Consider the following 16,578-nt stretch of genomic DNA (forward strand, 5'->3'; position numbering starts at 1 on the left):
GAGGGAATCCCTAGGTCTGGTTCCCAGCACCACATAAATAGGCTGTGGTGGTGAATGCCTGTGTTCCTAGCATTTGGGTGCTGCAGCAGAAGGCCATAATTCAAGGTCATAGGGAGTTACATAGCCTGGGCTATGTGAGACCCTGGAGAGAGAGAAAGGAAGATAGATGGATAGATAGATAGATAGATAGATAGATAGATAGATAGATAGATAGATAGATAGATAGATAGATGATAGATAGATAGATGATAGAACAAACTAGTGAACAAGAGTAAGAATACCTGGTAGATGAGCTGGCCCCGGGGTGGCTCCATGGGGAATTCCAGATCTGGCCCAGTCTGGGCTTCCCCAGCCTAGCCTGGGACTTGCCTCAGGATGAGTCCCTAGCCTGGTGGGCCTCTTAGAAAGTTGTGAAGCTGGTTTGAAGGTGGGAAGCCAAGAGGGAAGCAATTTCCATATAGCCCAGCCTTAGGGTGCCCGCCCCACCTGATACCAGAATAAAGGGGAGCGTGATCTGGCCGGGGATTCCAGCACTTATGAGGAAGCAGGAGGTTTTTAAAAAGATCCAGACGGAGGAAGGCTACAGAAGAGGGTCGAGGACAGCCTGGAAGGGGAGGAAGTGGAGAGAGGCCATTCAGCTGGACTCAGACATCAGTACCCAGGGAGGAGGACGGCTCTCACAAAGAGTGGTCTCCGTACTACAGCAATCCAGGTAGGTTCCTAGGCTAAAACCAGAGCCCTGTTTTTTTGTTTCATCAGGGGCTGGAACTGGTTGGGAGGAGGCCGGCATCAAGAGCCAGGCATGGTGACTCTATCTGTAATTCTAACAAAAGCAGGAAGATTGCTCTGTGTTCGAAGCCAGACTTGGGGACAGAGGAAGACCCTTTCTCAAGACACAAAAGACAGAAGACAGAGAAGATGGCTCCGTGGGTCAGAGCACTTGCTGTGCAAGAGTGAGAGGCTGAGTTAGATGCCCCCCCATTTCTACCATGTTAAAAAGCCACTAAACCCAGCGTTTGGAAGCAGGGATAGACAGTAGATCCTGGGAGCTTGCAGCCAGTCTTATACTTACTAATGATCTCCTGGTTCAAGGCGGACCCTATCTCAAGGCAATTAGACAGACGGGGATAGAAGAAAATACTGATATTTTCCTCTCACTCTGAATGTGCACACATGGGGCACGCACTCATGTACATACACCACCCATGCCTGCACACACAAACACACACATGCATGGACTTAAACGCTCTCAGATTTTTTTTAAAACCATGGCGAGTGAGATGATTCAGAAGGTAAAGGCACTTGTCCCTAAGCCTGATGACCCGAATTTCATCACTGAGACCCACAGAGCAGGAGAGAATCTGTGTCCACAGTCCTCGGGCACACATGCACCATGGTGCTGTGCAGATGCCAGCGATGGGGAGGATTAAAAGCAGAGGAAGAAGAGGAAGACCCCAAGCCCTCCAACATCCTGCATGAGTGCGGGGTGAAGCACAGGAGATGGGGTGGTACTAACCACAGGCTTCCTCTCTCTGCTTGCTAGAGTGTGGATGTGAAAGATTCCGGGAAGGCCCCCACATTAAAGGGTAGTGCCCAGCATGTGGTGCTAGAGGTGATGGAATCTTTAAGACAAGTGGGCTAGTGGGAGGAAGTCACCAAAGGGGACTCGAGCTTTCCTTTTCTCTGCTCTTTCATCTCAGCTTCTGTGAGGTAAGCAGCTTTCTGCAAGATACGTTCCTCTCTCTTTACAGGCTCAAGCAGTCAGGCAGACCGACCAAGGGTTACAACTATCGAAACTGTAAGACCAACGTTATCTTTCTTCCTTAAAAACTGTTTATGTCTCTGGGTGTGATGGATCGTGCCTTTAATCCTAGCACTCAGGAGGCAGAAATGGAATAGATCTTTGTGTTTGAGGGCAGTCAGATCTACATTACAAGTTCTGAGACAGCCTGGACTACATAACGACTCTGAAGAAAGAAAGAAAGAAAGAAAGAAAGAAAGAAAGAAAGAAAGAAAGAAAGAAAGAAAGAAAGAAAGAAAGAGGAAAGAGAAATGAAAGGAAAAAGTCTCAGATAACAAAACAAGCTTCCACCTTAGCCAGCATAGTCTGTCTTACCAAGCCGCTGAGAGGTTCTTCTAGAGGCAGACGGTAGCTACAGAGCTGTCACTTTTGAGCCAGGGCAGAGTATACTAGATAGATTGACACTAAAGCAGCACTCCAAAGAATGGGAAGAATTTAAACTGGGTGCAGTAGTACATACCTATAATCCCAGCACTCAGGAGTCTCAGGTAGGAGGACCCTGAGTTTGAGGCAAGCCTAGACTACATGGTAACACCCTGTCTCAAAATAAGATGTAAAAAGATACCAGTGTGATGACACACACACCTATAATCCCAGTACTGTGGGGCTGTGGAGATGGGAGGACTGGGAGCTCAAAACCAGCCTGAGCTAAGAGAGATTCTGTCTCAAGGAGAACAAAAGTAAATTGGGGCTGGAGAAATGGCTCAGTAGTTAAGTAGTTAAGAGAGTTTGTTTGCTGGGGACTTGATTCCGATCCCAGTACCTACATCAGGTAGCTCACAACAACTTGTAACTGCAGTTCCAAGGGACCCAAGGCCTTCTTTTGTCTTTCATAGTCATTGTTCTTTCACTGGAAAACCCACAGGTGGTGGCCGCTGTAACAGGTGGCAAGGGCTGTGTCATAGGCCTTTAATCTCAGCACCGGAGGCTCCAAGGCTGAGGAAAGCCTGGGCTACAGAGCGAGTTCCAGGGCTACATGGTGATACGATGTCTTGAAAACAAACAAACAAACAAACAAAAACCCACATACATACAAACACGTGTTAACAGTTAAAATAAGTTGAATAAAGGGATGTTTTGAAAGATAAAGGTATTTTTCTGCAAGCCTGACAGCTTGAGCTTTATCTCTAGATCTTAAAGTAAAAGGAGAAAAGACTCCCAAAAGCTGCCCTCTTATCTCCAGTGTCATGCCTGGCATATGCTCAAACCCACACCCATCTCATGGACACACACTCTGCCCACACATGCAATAATAGTACATTCGAATTTAAATTTGAAGGTCTTTATATATAGTTGTTCTTTTTCGAGACAGGGGTTTTTGTCTGTAGCCCCGGCTATCCTGGAACTCACCATGTAGAACAGGTTGGCCTTGAATTCACTCAAGCCTTTTAAATACAATCAAATAAATTGTAAAAGGGAGTCAGGGGATAGAGTTCAAAGGTACAGTGTTTGCCTGGCATGCATAAGGCCCTAAGTTTAATCTCCAGTACTGGAAAAAAATTAATTATATTTTTTTATATTTTTAGATTTTTTAAAGGCAAGGGCACGGACATTTCTGAGTTTGAGCTTCCCAGTCTACAGGCTTCTCTTGGCATGGATCTGACTTACTGACCTATCAGGTCACACTGGGCGGGAACAGGACAGGATGGTGGAGACTTTGAGACCTAGATAACCTTGACCCAGGCTCTCTACTCCCACACTCTTAACTCTGCTGGGGCGAGTGTGCTGTCCTGCTGCGCTTTGTTAAGTCAGGTCAATTCTCACGCCCCTCTCTTCCCAGCACCTCTGAGATTTTCTGCTGGGCCTCTGCCCTGGAACTGGAGCCCCACAATGATAAAAGTCCAGGGTGTCCTCTGGATTTTGCTTGGAATGTTGCTGTGGCCAGAGTCAGAGACAGGTGAGTTCAAGGCTTGAGGCCTTGGGGGAGGGGAACTTGTGTTGTTGAACCTTAGCGGTTCAAGGCTCTAGCTCTCAGCAAACTGCTATTAGGGCACCACGCGTTTCCAACACCCATAGAGTCAAGGAAGGGGTGTCAGAGAGTAGACAAGGCCGGGATGGGCGGGGGGGGGGGTAGGGGGTGAGAGGGTTGGGAACAAAAATCAAGGGTAGCTTCCTGGAGAAAAACCTCACACAACTAGGATGGGAGGAGCGAGAGCTGGGTTTGGTTGAGAAGCAGAAAAGACCTGATAATTTAAGCAGAAACAAAGTTACAGAATGGATTGCCCTCCAGACGCTAGGGTACAGGATTAAAATGACCTGGAGGCTCTGGGTGTGGAAACAATTGTCTGTATCCCCAGAATATGGGACTGCAGGAGGACGTTTAGCCGGGGATATATAATGAGTTAGAGGCCTGCCTGCACTATATAGCAAACCCTATAACAAAAGAACCAACTTTCCTAGATGCAAATTAAACCTCCTGCACTTCCTAACTATGTGACCTGAAGCAGCTAACAGGTCCTCTCCATCTCAGAAGCTTCATCTGTAAACAGGAAGTTTTGTGAGAATTAAATAAATTTTATGTATCACTTAGAGTGATGTCTGACACATAGTTAATGTTTAAATAAACATTGGCAATTATTCAACAATCCCTAACTCTTCTGTGAACCTGGTAACCTAACATCTAGATTGCCTTTCTTGAAAAGGGAAAAACACATTCTCCTCTCCCCATAGGCTGTTCGTTTGTCTGTCCATCTGTCTGTGTGTCTGTTTGCTTGAGGCAAGGTCTTACATTGTAGCCAGGAAAGGTTGGAACTATGTAGTTCAGGCTAGTCTTGAACTTGTGGTGGTCCTTCTGTCTCAGCTTTCTTGAGGACTAGGATTACAGGTATGAGCCATTGTACTCAGCTTCCTTGGTGTCATGTGACTACTTCCGAATTGATAACGAACATCTTATGCACCAAATAGGGTACGAATGGTGGACCAAAGAAATTATTCTGCTCAAGTATAGCTCAGTGAGCCAGTATGTTTACTTTGGATTACTTATAGGAATATGGGTGATTCAAATACAGCTGTATCACCAAAAAGTCCATCCCCAGCATCAATGACGATTCACAAAAGCTGCAGTCCTGCAGCTCCTTGCTGAACTTTCAGGCAGCTTGGCTGGTGGGCAAGTCTCTTCTTCTCTATAGTTGTTATTGCTTATACAATCTTGGGAGAAGAGCCTCTTAAATTTCATAGGTTTTAGGAGTTTCCTGAGACTTGTATGTTGGTTTACTTCCTGAGACTTAGTAAGAGGCCTCAGGTTAGAGAAAATTGCTACATAAGCCTCAGGTAATCCTTTGACATACTTTTCCTCCTAAAATTGCCCAACTGTAATCTATCACCAGAAACTGTCTGAGCTGGAGAGATGTCTCAGTGGTTAAGACAATGTACCACTGTAGAAGATCCATGTTCTATTCCCAGCACCCACACTGGATGATTTACAAACACCAGGTAACTCCAGTTCCAGTATATCCAAAACCTCTAACATCCACATGCACATACCCCCACCAATTAAAAATAGTAAGAGTAAAACTTGAAATAATAGTAATTTTTGATAATTCATTTTTATTTTATGTATATGCATTGGTGTTTTGGATGCATGTGTAGCTGTGTGAGTGTATCCGAAACCCTGGAACTGGAGTTACAGATAGGTGTAAGCTGTCGTGTAGGTGCTGGGAATCGAACCTGGGTTCTCTAGAAGAGCAGCCAGTGCTCTTAACCTCTGAGCCACCTCTCCAGCCCCAATAGTAATTTTTAAGTGATTTGTCTTTACCCCTACATAGGTAGAAATTGTTCATTGCCAATGCTATACCACCAACCACCTTCCTCATTTACCCCTCTTCTATTTGCCCCTCATCTAGAACCTTGGAAACCCATTTCCATATTGTAGCCCAAACAACAAGCTTAGAATGCTGTCTTGGTCTGTTGTTGTGAATACACACCATGGCCACAGCACCTCTTATAAAGGAGAACCTTTAATCAAGGCCAGTTTATGGTTTCAGAGATTTAGTCCCTATTAGGATGGTGGGAAGCAAGGTAGTGCACAGGCAGCCCCCGTGCAGGAGGAGCTGAGTTCTACATCAGGATCCACAGGCAGCAGGAAGAAGAGAGACAGCTACCTGGCCTGGTTTGAGCATTTGAAACCCCAAAATCCCACTCCAGTGACACACTTCCTCCAGCAGGGCCACATGTATTCCAACAAGACCACGCCTCCTAAATCCCTCTCAAATAGCACCACTCTGTAATGACCAAGCATTGTAATATATGAGCCTATGAGGGACTTAAACCACCACAAATGCCATCCTGGCCGGGCTGCTCTGCTTGCTCATGATCCTCAGTGTTCATGGACAGTCCAAACTCCTTAACCAACAAGGAATAGTCTGGGTGTCTCAGTTTCCCCCTCTACACAACAGTAGTGCTGGTCACAGTGGTGTCGGAAGGAATTAGGGAAATACAACATGTACTGGAGAGGATCAGGAACAAGCGATGCTGATGCATTTTCTCCTCCTGCAGCCTCCTCCTTACCCCTGGTCATGGACTCCATCATCCAGGCCCTTGCTGAACTTGAGCAAAAGGTGCCAGTAACTGAGGCCAGTGGCACTGCCCCTGCATGGATACTGTCAGCCAACCACTTCAGCCCCCACAATTCTCTTCACCAGTACTTGCTGCGGAAGGCACCAAGCCACAACATGACAGAGTCAGAGCCCCACTCACTGAGCCCAGAACTTCAGGCTCTGATTTCAGAGGTGGCCCAACATGATGTACAGGATGGGCAGGAACACGGAGTGGTGTTGGCACCTGATGGCTCCACTGTAGCCGTGAAGCCTCTACTGATTGGGCTAGAGGCTGGTTTGCAGGGGCACGACTGCTTGGCCACCCCTTGTGATGCTGGAGACACCACGACAAACGTTGCAGCCATCTGGCCAGGATTAGTGGATGCCTCCACAAAAGCCTCTTCTACAGATGTTGGAGCCACTTCACCAAACGAAAAAGCCAAGACTCCCACCACTGTGGACAGACTCTTGGCAGTCATCTTGGCTGGAGACTTGGGTCTGACATTCCTCCACGGTTCCCAGACTCAGAGTTCTCCAGGCCTGGGAACCGAGGGTTGCTGGGACCAGCTTTCTGCTCCCAGGGTCTTCACACTGTTGGACCCCAAGGCATCCAGGCTCACCATGGCTTTCCTCAATGGTGCCTTGGATGGAGCTCTCCTTGGGGATCACTTGAGCCGGGTTTCTAGGCCCCGGCCACCCCTCAGCCACCTGCTGCGAGAGTACTATGGAGATGGGGTGGCTGGCGATCGAAAGTTCCGAAGTAACTTCCGAAGGCAGAACGGGGCTGCATTGACTTCCGCTCCTACCCTGGCCCAGCAGGTATGGGAGGCCCTTGTCCAGCTACAGAGACTGGAGCCAAAACAGCCACAGTTGCAGAACATGACCCAAGAAGAGCTGGCTCAGGTGGCTACCCTTGCTACCAAGGAATTCACTGAGACTTTCCTGGGTAAGGAGCTCTCCTGACTCATAAATAGACACTCCCAGCCCCCTGTGGTGAGTGGGATCAAGGGCCCAGAGTATCCCAAGGGGACAGCAGTGAAGATAGGGACAGCTGCAGAGTCAAAGAAATGCAAGAGTTGGTCCTGGAATAAATTTTTTTTTTTGAGACAGGGTTTCTCTGTGGCTTTGGAGCCTGTCCTGGAACTAGCTCTTGTAGACCAGGCTGATCTCGAACTCACAGAGATCCGCCTGCCTCTGCTGATTTAAATTTTTTAAAGAGGGATTGGGGGTATAGCTCAGTTGGTAGAGTGTATACATAAGACTCTGCATTCAATCCTGTCACCACGGGAAAATGCACACAGTGATGCATGCTGGCAATCCCAGCTCTTAAGAGGTAGAGGCCAGAGGATCAAGGAATATCAAAGGCAGCCAGGAATATATATTAAAGGGCAGCCTGGGCTTCATGAGATCCTGAACTCTAACACCACATACACACACACACACACACATACACACACACACACACACACACACACACACACACACACACACACAGTTGAAAGGAAACACATGGGGATTGATTTTTTTTCCCCGATTTTATTTAGACAAGGTCTGCATAGCCCAGGCTGGTCTTGAGCTTGCAAACTCAATTCTTTAATCTCGTCAAATGCTGGGATTAACAGAAATGCACCATCATACTCACACTTTTGGTCTTTCTCCTGGAAGTGGCAGAGACATAACAGACTCCAAGACTAACTATGTCTGTCTATCTGTGTCTACCTATCATCTATCTATCTATCATCTATCTATCTATCTCTGTGTGTGTGTGCCCTCTGAGTCACCTTTCTGTCCTAAAATTAGACTCTTGCCAATTCCTGGAGACCGGAGGGATGCCCGTAGGTTCACCTTAATAGAGATTCAGTCTTCCAAAATGAAATGCTTGATGATCAGAGTCTCCCTTGCTCCTGAAGGATGCCCAGCCATTCTCCCTCGCTGCCGCTGGGGAGCCGCGCCCTACCGAGGCAACCCGACACCACTCCGGCTGCCACTCGGATTCTTATATGTGCATCACACATACGTGCCAGCGCCACCCTGCACCACCTTCCAGCGCTGTGCCGCTAACATGCGCTCCATGCAGCGTTTCCACCAGGACGTGCGTCACTGGGATGACATCGGCTACAGGTGAACCTGGCCTAGGCTACTGTGGGAGAGGTTGGAAGGTAGGGAGTAAAACAAGTGGGCAGAGACTGGCAAGTAGAAGAGGGAGTTTGTAGTGGGCGTGGTCAAGAACCAGGATAGGGTGGAGGTGAGGAGCAAGGTCCCAGATTGGGATGGAGATATCCCTGCAAGGGATAGAGAGGGGAGAAGAGTGAAAATGGACTTGACTAGTTTATCAGAAAAGGTAAAGTTTTTGTTTGGTTGTTTTTTGAGACACGGTTTCTCTCTGTAGCCCTTACTGACCTGGAACTCACTCTGTAGGCCAGGGTGGCTTCAACCTCAGAGATCAAGCTGCCTTTGCTCATGAGTGCTGGGATTAAAGGTGTGCACATCCGGCTGCTTTTTGTTTTTCTTCTTTTTCCTTTCTCCTCCTCCTCTTCTTTTTTTTTTAATAAAACAAGGTCTCATAACTGGCCTGGAGCTCGCTATGTGGAAAAAGCTGGCCTCGAACTCATAGAGTTCTGCCTGCTTCTTTCTTTGAATGCTGTGGTTAAGGCATTCTGCAAGAGAGAACGGTTTCTGGGGTGGCACGTGGTGTTCAAATGATACTGAATTGGATGAAACAGAGGCAGTGTATTACACTCGGTGTCATAACGCATTGAGACAGACTCTGGGGGTGTGGCCAGATGGGGAGGCAGCCAGGTAAGGTGCTTAACCGCCTTACCCCAACCCCTCCGCAGTTTCGTGGTAGGATCCGACGGCTATGTGTACGAGGGCCGTGGCTGGCACTGGGTGGGCGCACATACGCGCGGCCACAACAGTCGCGGTTTCGGCGTCGCCTTCGTGGGCAACTACACTGGGTCACTGCCCAGCGACGCAGCGCTGAAGACGGTTCGCGACGTGCTCCCGAGCTGCGCCATTCGCTCAGGCCACTTGCTGCCAGACTACAAAGTGCTGGGCCACCGCCAGCTAGTGCACAGCGACTGCCCTGGGAATGCACTCTTCAACCTGCTGCGCACCTGGCCTCACTTCACCGCGGTGAGTCTGCCTGTCACTGCCCGTGGCATCATCTGTCCTGTCTGTTCTGAAAACACATCTTCAGCCCTGCCCCTGCCCCCCAGTCAGCTTGTCTTTTGCTTGACTGCCAACCCCTCTGCTGGCACCCCTCTGATTTATAACCTCAGTGAGATCTTTGTTACACATACCTGTTAGATTACAGACCTCCAGCTGCCCAACTGTCTCCCCCGAATTGGGCCACACCTACCGAAAGTCTCTCGGAAATTGTAGAGCAGGCCACTGTTGCCTTTCTGATGTTCTCTGACACACTTGGCCAAGTGTTATGAGAGACTTCCTGAGGGGTCATACCTCAAATAGTAACAATTCTCTACAAAATCCAACTTGGTTGTTTTTATTGGGTTTACTTACAGGAGTACGGATGAGGGGTTCCTTACAGGATCAGGAATGACTTAAAAAAACAGCTGTATCAGCTGGGTAGTGGTGGCGCACGCCTTTAATCCCAGCTCTTAGGAGGCAGAGGCAGGCGGATCTCTGTGAGTTCGAGGCCAGCCTGGTCTACAAGAGCTAGTTCCAAGACAGGCTCCAAACCTACAGAGAAATTCTGTCTCAAAAAACAAATAAACAAAACAAAAACAAAAGCAGCTGCATCATGGGAAGTCACCTCACCATGGGCGATGAATGATGAAAGCTGCAATCCTGAGCCCTCTACACAACTTGTAAGCAGCTCGCTAGGGAAGAACCCTTCAGGGCAATTTTTGGCAAATGTGCTGTCAGTCCCGTCCCCCATTGTCTCCTGCAGCAGCTGTTTCAGCTCCCATCTAACCAGCCTTGATGGAGGAACCCTAATTCTTTCCTTGAGGGGATATTTCAATTAATAGGAAATTGCTATATAGCACTAAAGCAATCTTGAATTACAAGTTTATTCTTTTTTCAAAAGGTTTATTTTATTTGCAGTGTCTGCGCGTGCGCGCACGTGTGTGTGTGTGTGTGTGTGTGTGTGTGTGTGTGTGTGCGCATTACACATGTGTCAGTGCTCAAGGAGATCAGAAGTGGAAATCAGAACCCCTGTAGCGGAGTTTACCAACCCTTGTGGGCTTACTTGATGGATGCTGGGAACAGAACCTGGGTTATCCATGGAAGCAGCAAGGGCTCTTCACTCCTGACCGGCTTTCTACTCCCGACTTTACCTTCTTATTTAAGCCAGGCATGGTGGCTCATGGCTTTGATCCCATATTCAGGAGGCAGGGACAGGCAGACCTCTGAGTTCAAGACCAGACTGGGCTACAGAGCAAGTTCCTGCACAGTAAAACCCTGTCAAAAGAAAAAAAAAAGGTTTCGTTTTTCAAGACAGGGTTTCTCAGTGTAGCCCTGGCTGTCCTGGAACTTGCTCTGTAGATCAGGCTGGCCTTGAACTCACAAAGATTGCATAACTCTGCCTGATCACCACCACCCAGCTAACAAAATCTAGTCTGCTTTGCTGACCCTTGGTGGTAGACTGCACGGTGTGAATATCCACCCTACCTCTCAAGCCCCACATCCATCCCTGAAATATGTCAGAGCCAGGAACTCCTGAGGTTCTTTGGAACTGAAGTTTCTCTCTTTAGGGCCTATCATGATTGTTTGCAGCCTGATAATATCCAGATAAGGCTCTCATCTGAAGAGCAATTTGTCTTAGATCCTCACTACCAAACTTATGGCATCTTTTATTAATTTATAACAAGGCTCGAGACAAAACCCTTCTGCCTACCTTATCCCAGGCCATCCAGCCTAGTACTCACTCCAGCCTCCCATTCAGAAGCTCTCTGTTCACACAACACTAACCTGAACCGTGTGACACTTTACCCCAATAGATCGTCTGCATAACCTCAGTCCAGTCCCTACCCCTGCCTTGCTTTCTCTGCTCATCTCAGCCCTAATGGTTCTTGATGGTCTCTGGCCCTTGAAGATTCTTGGGGTTTTGTTTTTGTTTTGTTTTGTTTTGTGGGATACCTGCCAAGACTCCTGAAGATTCTTACATTAGAGCAATCTAGACATAGACAGTCAGCCTAAAAACCTAATCCTAAACTGGGCAGTGGTGGCGCACGGCTTTAATCCCAGCACTTGGAAGGCAGAGGCAGGTGGATTTCTGTGAGTTCATAGCCAGCCTGGTCTACAAGAGCTAGTTCCAGGACAGGCTCCCAAGCTTTAGAGAAACCCTGTCTCAAAAATAAAAAAAGAAAGAAAGAAAAATGAAAGAAAGAAAGAAAGAAAGAAAGAAAGAAAGAAAGAAAGAAAGACAGACAGAAAAAGAAAAGCCTAATCCTAGCTTCTGATCACACCAGGACAATCCCATTACTTGTGTCTGTTTTGTTTTGTTTGTTTGATTGATTGGTTGTGAAACAAAGGCTCGAGGTATAGTCCACGCTAGCCTTAAACCCATCAGCTCATGTTGATTTCCACCTCAAGTGCTGAGATTGTAAGGTTTCAAAGTATATCACATCCAACTGCTACTTCCATTTTATCTTCTTTTTAACACATGTCTATGTATGTGTGCGTGTGTGTTCTGATGTCTGCTGTTTAAGGGCTGCTTCCTGTGTCATCCTCAGAAAAGTCATCTACTTCCTTTGAGAGAAGGGCTGTCATTGACCAGAAGCTCAACAAACAGACTAGGCTTACTGGCTAGTTAGCCCCAAGGGTCCTCTTGTCTCCAGATGCCCAGTGCTGGGATTAAAAGTTTCCACTTTGGCCAGTATCATTATGTGGGTTCTGGGGATCAAACTCAAGTCTTCACATTTGCAACGCAAGCACTTTACTGGTTGAGTCATTTCCCAGTTGTCATTTGATTTTGAGACAAGGTTTCCCGTTTTGAGACAAGTCCAGGAGGGATGATTCTGAACTTTTGACCCTCCAACCCCTACTTATCTTACCATTCATTTTCATTAAGCTATTTATCTGCCCGCCCTTGCCTGTAGATGGGTTTGTGATTGATTTGGTATGCTTGAATTTTGTTTGTTGTAATCGGGACTTGTTGTGTAACCTGGATTTTAGAGGGGGGGGGCAAGGTTTCCACCACGTAGCCTCAAACTCATAGAGATCCACGTGTCTCTGCCTCCTAAATTAAAGGCTAAAGGTGTGTGCCATTCACGGGTGGCCCAATGTTAACCTTGAACTTTCAAAATCTCCTCAGTCTCCCAACTGCTCAGTCTCCCAACTGCCTCAGTCTCCCAAATGCTGGGATTACAGATGTTTTCCCATTACACCCAGGTACAACCAGCTTTGCATCCACTCTGTCACTTTGGGCCCCTATCCTGTCCCATAGCCAAGACTCCATAGCAAGGAGGGCAGACCTAACCGTGCATACACCGTAAGTCTCATAGTCTCTTATTTCTTCTAGGCTGAAAACTAAGATCTCCTCTGAGGGAGCCTTGAAGATCCAGGAAGCACTATCCCTGATGCTCCTTTGAGCAACCACAGACCACAGACCTCCAATAAAGGGACCACTGAAAGGAAGTCTCCATGAGCATTGTCTTACTTTGGCTTTACTCAAAAGTCAACTTGGAGACCAAAACCCAAGCCAAGTGTGTGGCTAGGTGCTAGAGAGTCTAGTTGACAAGAAACCTTTTGTTTCTTTTTTCTTTTTCTTTTGGGTTTTTCGAGATGGGATCTTGTGTTCCTGGCTTTTCTGAAACTCATTCTGTAGGCTAAGCTGGCTTTGAACTCACAGAGATCCCCCTGACACAGTCTTCTGAGTGCAGGGATTAAAGGCGTGCACCAATACTGCCCAGCCAAGGCTCTTGATCCTGACTCCAGAATGGCAAAATAAATAAAACTGGATATGGGAGCTCGCGTCCGTAATCATAGCATTTGGTAGCTTGAGGAAGGAGGATTGCTTTGAAGCTATCATAACAGTGAGTGCTACAGAGTTAGAATAAAAATGGAGGCAGTTTATTTTATGGCCTTGCAAAGTCAAATGCCAACAAAAACAGCAAGCATGTTTTGTTAGGGGGAAAACTGTCTCTTTTTTTATGATTCTATTCATTCTAGATTCTATTTCCCCTTTTTTCAGTGTACAGGCTTAGTCATAATGTAGCAAGCTGCCTGTATCGCCAATCCCAAGATAACCTTTGGTTTGAAAAGGTCAAACAAAAAGGCACAAGCTATTAGGAAAAGGAACCCAATGCCTCTTACTTACCTAAAACCAAAGCCCATCTAAGGGACTTTTGTGTTGAAAATGAACCACTGTATTTTGTTTCCCACCAAGGTTCTAACCTCTACCACGGAATCAAGAAAACAAAAACAAATAAATGAATTTTAGTATAAAATGATGAATTGGAAGCCGGGCGGTGGTGGCGCACGCCTTTAATCCCAGCACTCGGGAGGCAGAGGCAGGCGGATCTCTGTGAGTTCGAGGCCAGCCTGGTCTACAGAGCTAGTTCCAGGACAGGCTCCAAAGCCACAGAGAAACCCTGTCTCGAAAAAAACAAAAAAAAAATGATGAATTAGAGGCAACCCTAGAACTTCCTGTTGGGGGATGAGAAATTGAAGCCTGGAGGAAAAGTAACCAGAGAAAGCAGTGTTTAAAAAAAAAAACAGGTTTCTGGGGGCTGGAGAGATGGCTCAGCCATTAAAAGCACTGGTTGCTTTTCCAGAGGTACTGAGTTCAATTCCCAGCTACCACATGGTGGCTCACAACCAACTCTAATGAGATCTGATGCCCTCTTCTGCTGTGCAAGTATACATGCAGACTGAACACTGTATACAATAATAAATAAATAAATATTGGGGGGGGGGAGCAGGTTTCCACCTCATGGTGGTGGCACATGCCTTTAATTCTAATCTCAGCAAAGTGAATTCCAGGACAGTCAGGGCTACACAGTGAGACCCTGTCTCCAAAAACAGAACAACAACAACAACAACAAGCAGATTCCCACCGCAGACCATCAGAACTCAGTTCTACAGGAAGACTGCATCGAACATACCCTTTACTGCCATCCCTGAGTGCAGGAGACAGAGATTCTGGGTCAATGGTAGAAGGCCCCTCTCAGGGACTGTTAACTCAATGGTACATTGGGATTATTTGTCACATGGTGGACAGATTGAACCCCATGTCCTAAAAAAAATTCTGCAACAAATTTGAAGCCTGAGACTGTAGCTCAGGGACACGGTGCTTTCACAGTGTATTGAGGGCCCTGGGTTTCATCTCCAGTACTAGAAAAAAGGAAGAAGAAAGTAAGAAAAGAAATGTTGGGAGCAGGCCGGTTATGCAGCAAAATAATAAAACTGAAGAATTCTGGAGATACCTCAGCAGATAATCCTAAGGATCTAAGTTCGAATCCCCACTACTCATATAATAACACTGGGTGCTGCCAAATACTCCCATAACCCCAGAGCTGTAAAGGAAGATTGCTGAGGCTTGCTGCCTGCCAGCCAAGATCCAAACCTGGTGAGCAATCCTGTCTCAAGGGAAAAAGGCAGAGAATGTAGAGCAGAACACTTGACAGCATCCTCGTCTGACGTCTGTGAATGAATGCCACTCCCCAGTTTGGCAGAACACAGTGAGTCGCCTGAATGAGGTGGGCCTAAAGTGGGCACATAGGAGAACAGAAATGTCTGCTCTGTAGGACAGTTGTGGCTGTCACTAACTGCACCACCCTCTTCATTAGGCTGAGGACACAGTTCAGAGGTCAACGTCTGCCTAGGATATTTGAGGCCCGGAGTTCCAGCTCCAGCACTGCAAATAAAAAGCCTCCCAGTTTGATTCATTCTCCATTGTAGTAATACTCCATAACATCACATTGCACCTTATAAATTATCATTTTAATAAAAATATGGCTGGGTAAGGGAGCACACATTTTTACTTTCAGCCTTTGGGAGTCGGAGGTGGGCGTTGCTCTGTGAGTTTGAAGCCATCCTGGTCTATACAGCAAGTTCCAGTCCAGCTAGGGCTACCTAGTGAGACTCTATCTCAAAAATTAATTAACTTAAACTTTAAAAAATCGGAATTAGCACAAAGCCTTTAATCCCAGCATTTGGGAATCAGAGACGGGTAGATTTTAGGCTAGCCTGACCTACATAAGATCAAGGACAGCCAGAGGTAAAGAAACCCAGCCTAGAAAAAAATCAAAATAAATAGATAAATAAGATAAAAACAGAGCTGAGGGTGCAGCACAGTTATAGAGAGAGGGCCTGAGTTCCTTCTCCATCCACACTGCAGAAACTAGGTATGATGCTGTATACCTGTAATTCCAAGGTTCGGGGCAGAGAGCATAAGAATCAGGAACGCATGGTCAGCCTCAGATGTATAGCAAATTCAAGACCAGCCTGGGAATACATGCGACCTAATCTCAAAAATATGTATAAATAAGAGCTAGAGCCATAACTCAGTGTTTACGAGTACTTCTGCTCGTTCAGAGTTCAGTTCCCAGGACCCACACAGTTCTTCACAACTGTCTGAAACTGTCTCTGATCCCAGGGGATTCAATACCCTCTTTTGACCTCCATGGTCAGCAGACACACATGTGGTACCCATGCATCATGAAGGCAACAAACAAAAGCTCTCATATACATAAGAATATTTTTTTTTAAAGACAGGGTTTCTCTATGTAGCCCTGGCTGTCCTGGAACTCGCTCTGTAGACCAGGCTGGCCTCAAACTCACAGAGATCCATCTGCCTCTTCCTCCCAAGTGCTGGGACTAAAGGTGTGTGCCACCACACCTTACCACAATGTCCCCTTTTCAAAGCAAGAGTTTCAGGACAGGCACAGTAAAGGAGACATTAATCCAAGTGTGAGACCTCAGAGTCTGGGCACCTAGTGACTGCCAACACTATATGACCACCGAACCATCCTCATTCTTCCCACTCCATAAATCCAACTCCCCACACACAGAGTGCACTATGTAGCCCAGGCTGGCTTCAAATTCGTGGCATGCAATCTTCCTGTGTGCGCCTAACCAGTCCTAGGATTACATGTGTGCATTGCCCCATGGATTCTTGATATCCTTGCCTTCGCCCAAAGTGTACCTTCTACTTGGTACAATCTTCTGTTTTCCTCTCATGCTTCAGCTTGCAAAAGTTACCTCCCTAGAGAAGCCTAGCCCTGATTTTTCCATCCTGGGAAGAGTGGCATTTCTGTTCAACTGGTCATCCTT

The 16,578-nt window shown here is 46.9% G+C and overlaps 1 protein-coding gene across 1 annotated transcript; it reads left to right on the forward strand.

The window, feature by feature from the left end:
* Positions 1 to 518: 518 nt before the first annotated feature.
* On the forward strand, positions 519 to 13,760 carry Pglyrp2 (peptidoglycan recognition protein 2). Its single transcript, XM_075984232.1, has 7 exons — positions 519 to 712; positions 1,752 to 1,798; positions 3,582 to 3,698; positions 6,296 to 7,282; positions 8,247 to 8,457; positions 9,174 to 9,471; positions 12,824 to 13,760. Exons 1-7 carry the CDS (start codon positions 537 to 539, stop codon positions 12,833 to 12,835), a joined length of 1,848 nt encoding a protein of 615 aa, XP_075840347.1. The 5' UTR covers positions 519 to 536; the 3' UTR covers positions 12,836 to 13,760.
* Positions 13,761 to 16,578: the final 2,818 nt, after the last annotated feature.

This window comes from Microtus pennsylvanicus, chromosome 8 (genome assembly GCF_037038515.1).
Source record: "Microtus pennsylvanicus isolate mMicPen1 chromosome 8, mMicPen1.hap1, whole genome shotgun sequence".
NCBI lineage: Eukaryota > Metazoa > Chordata > Mammalia > Rodentia > Cricetidae > Microtus > Microtus pennsylvanicus.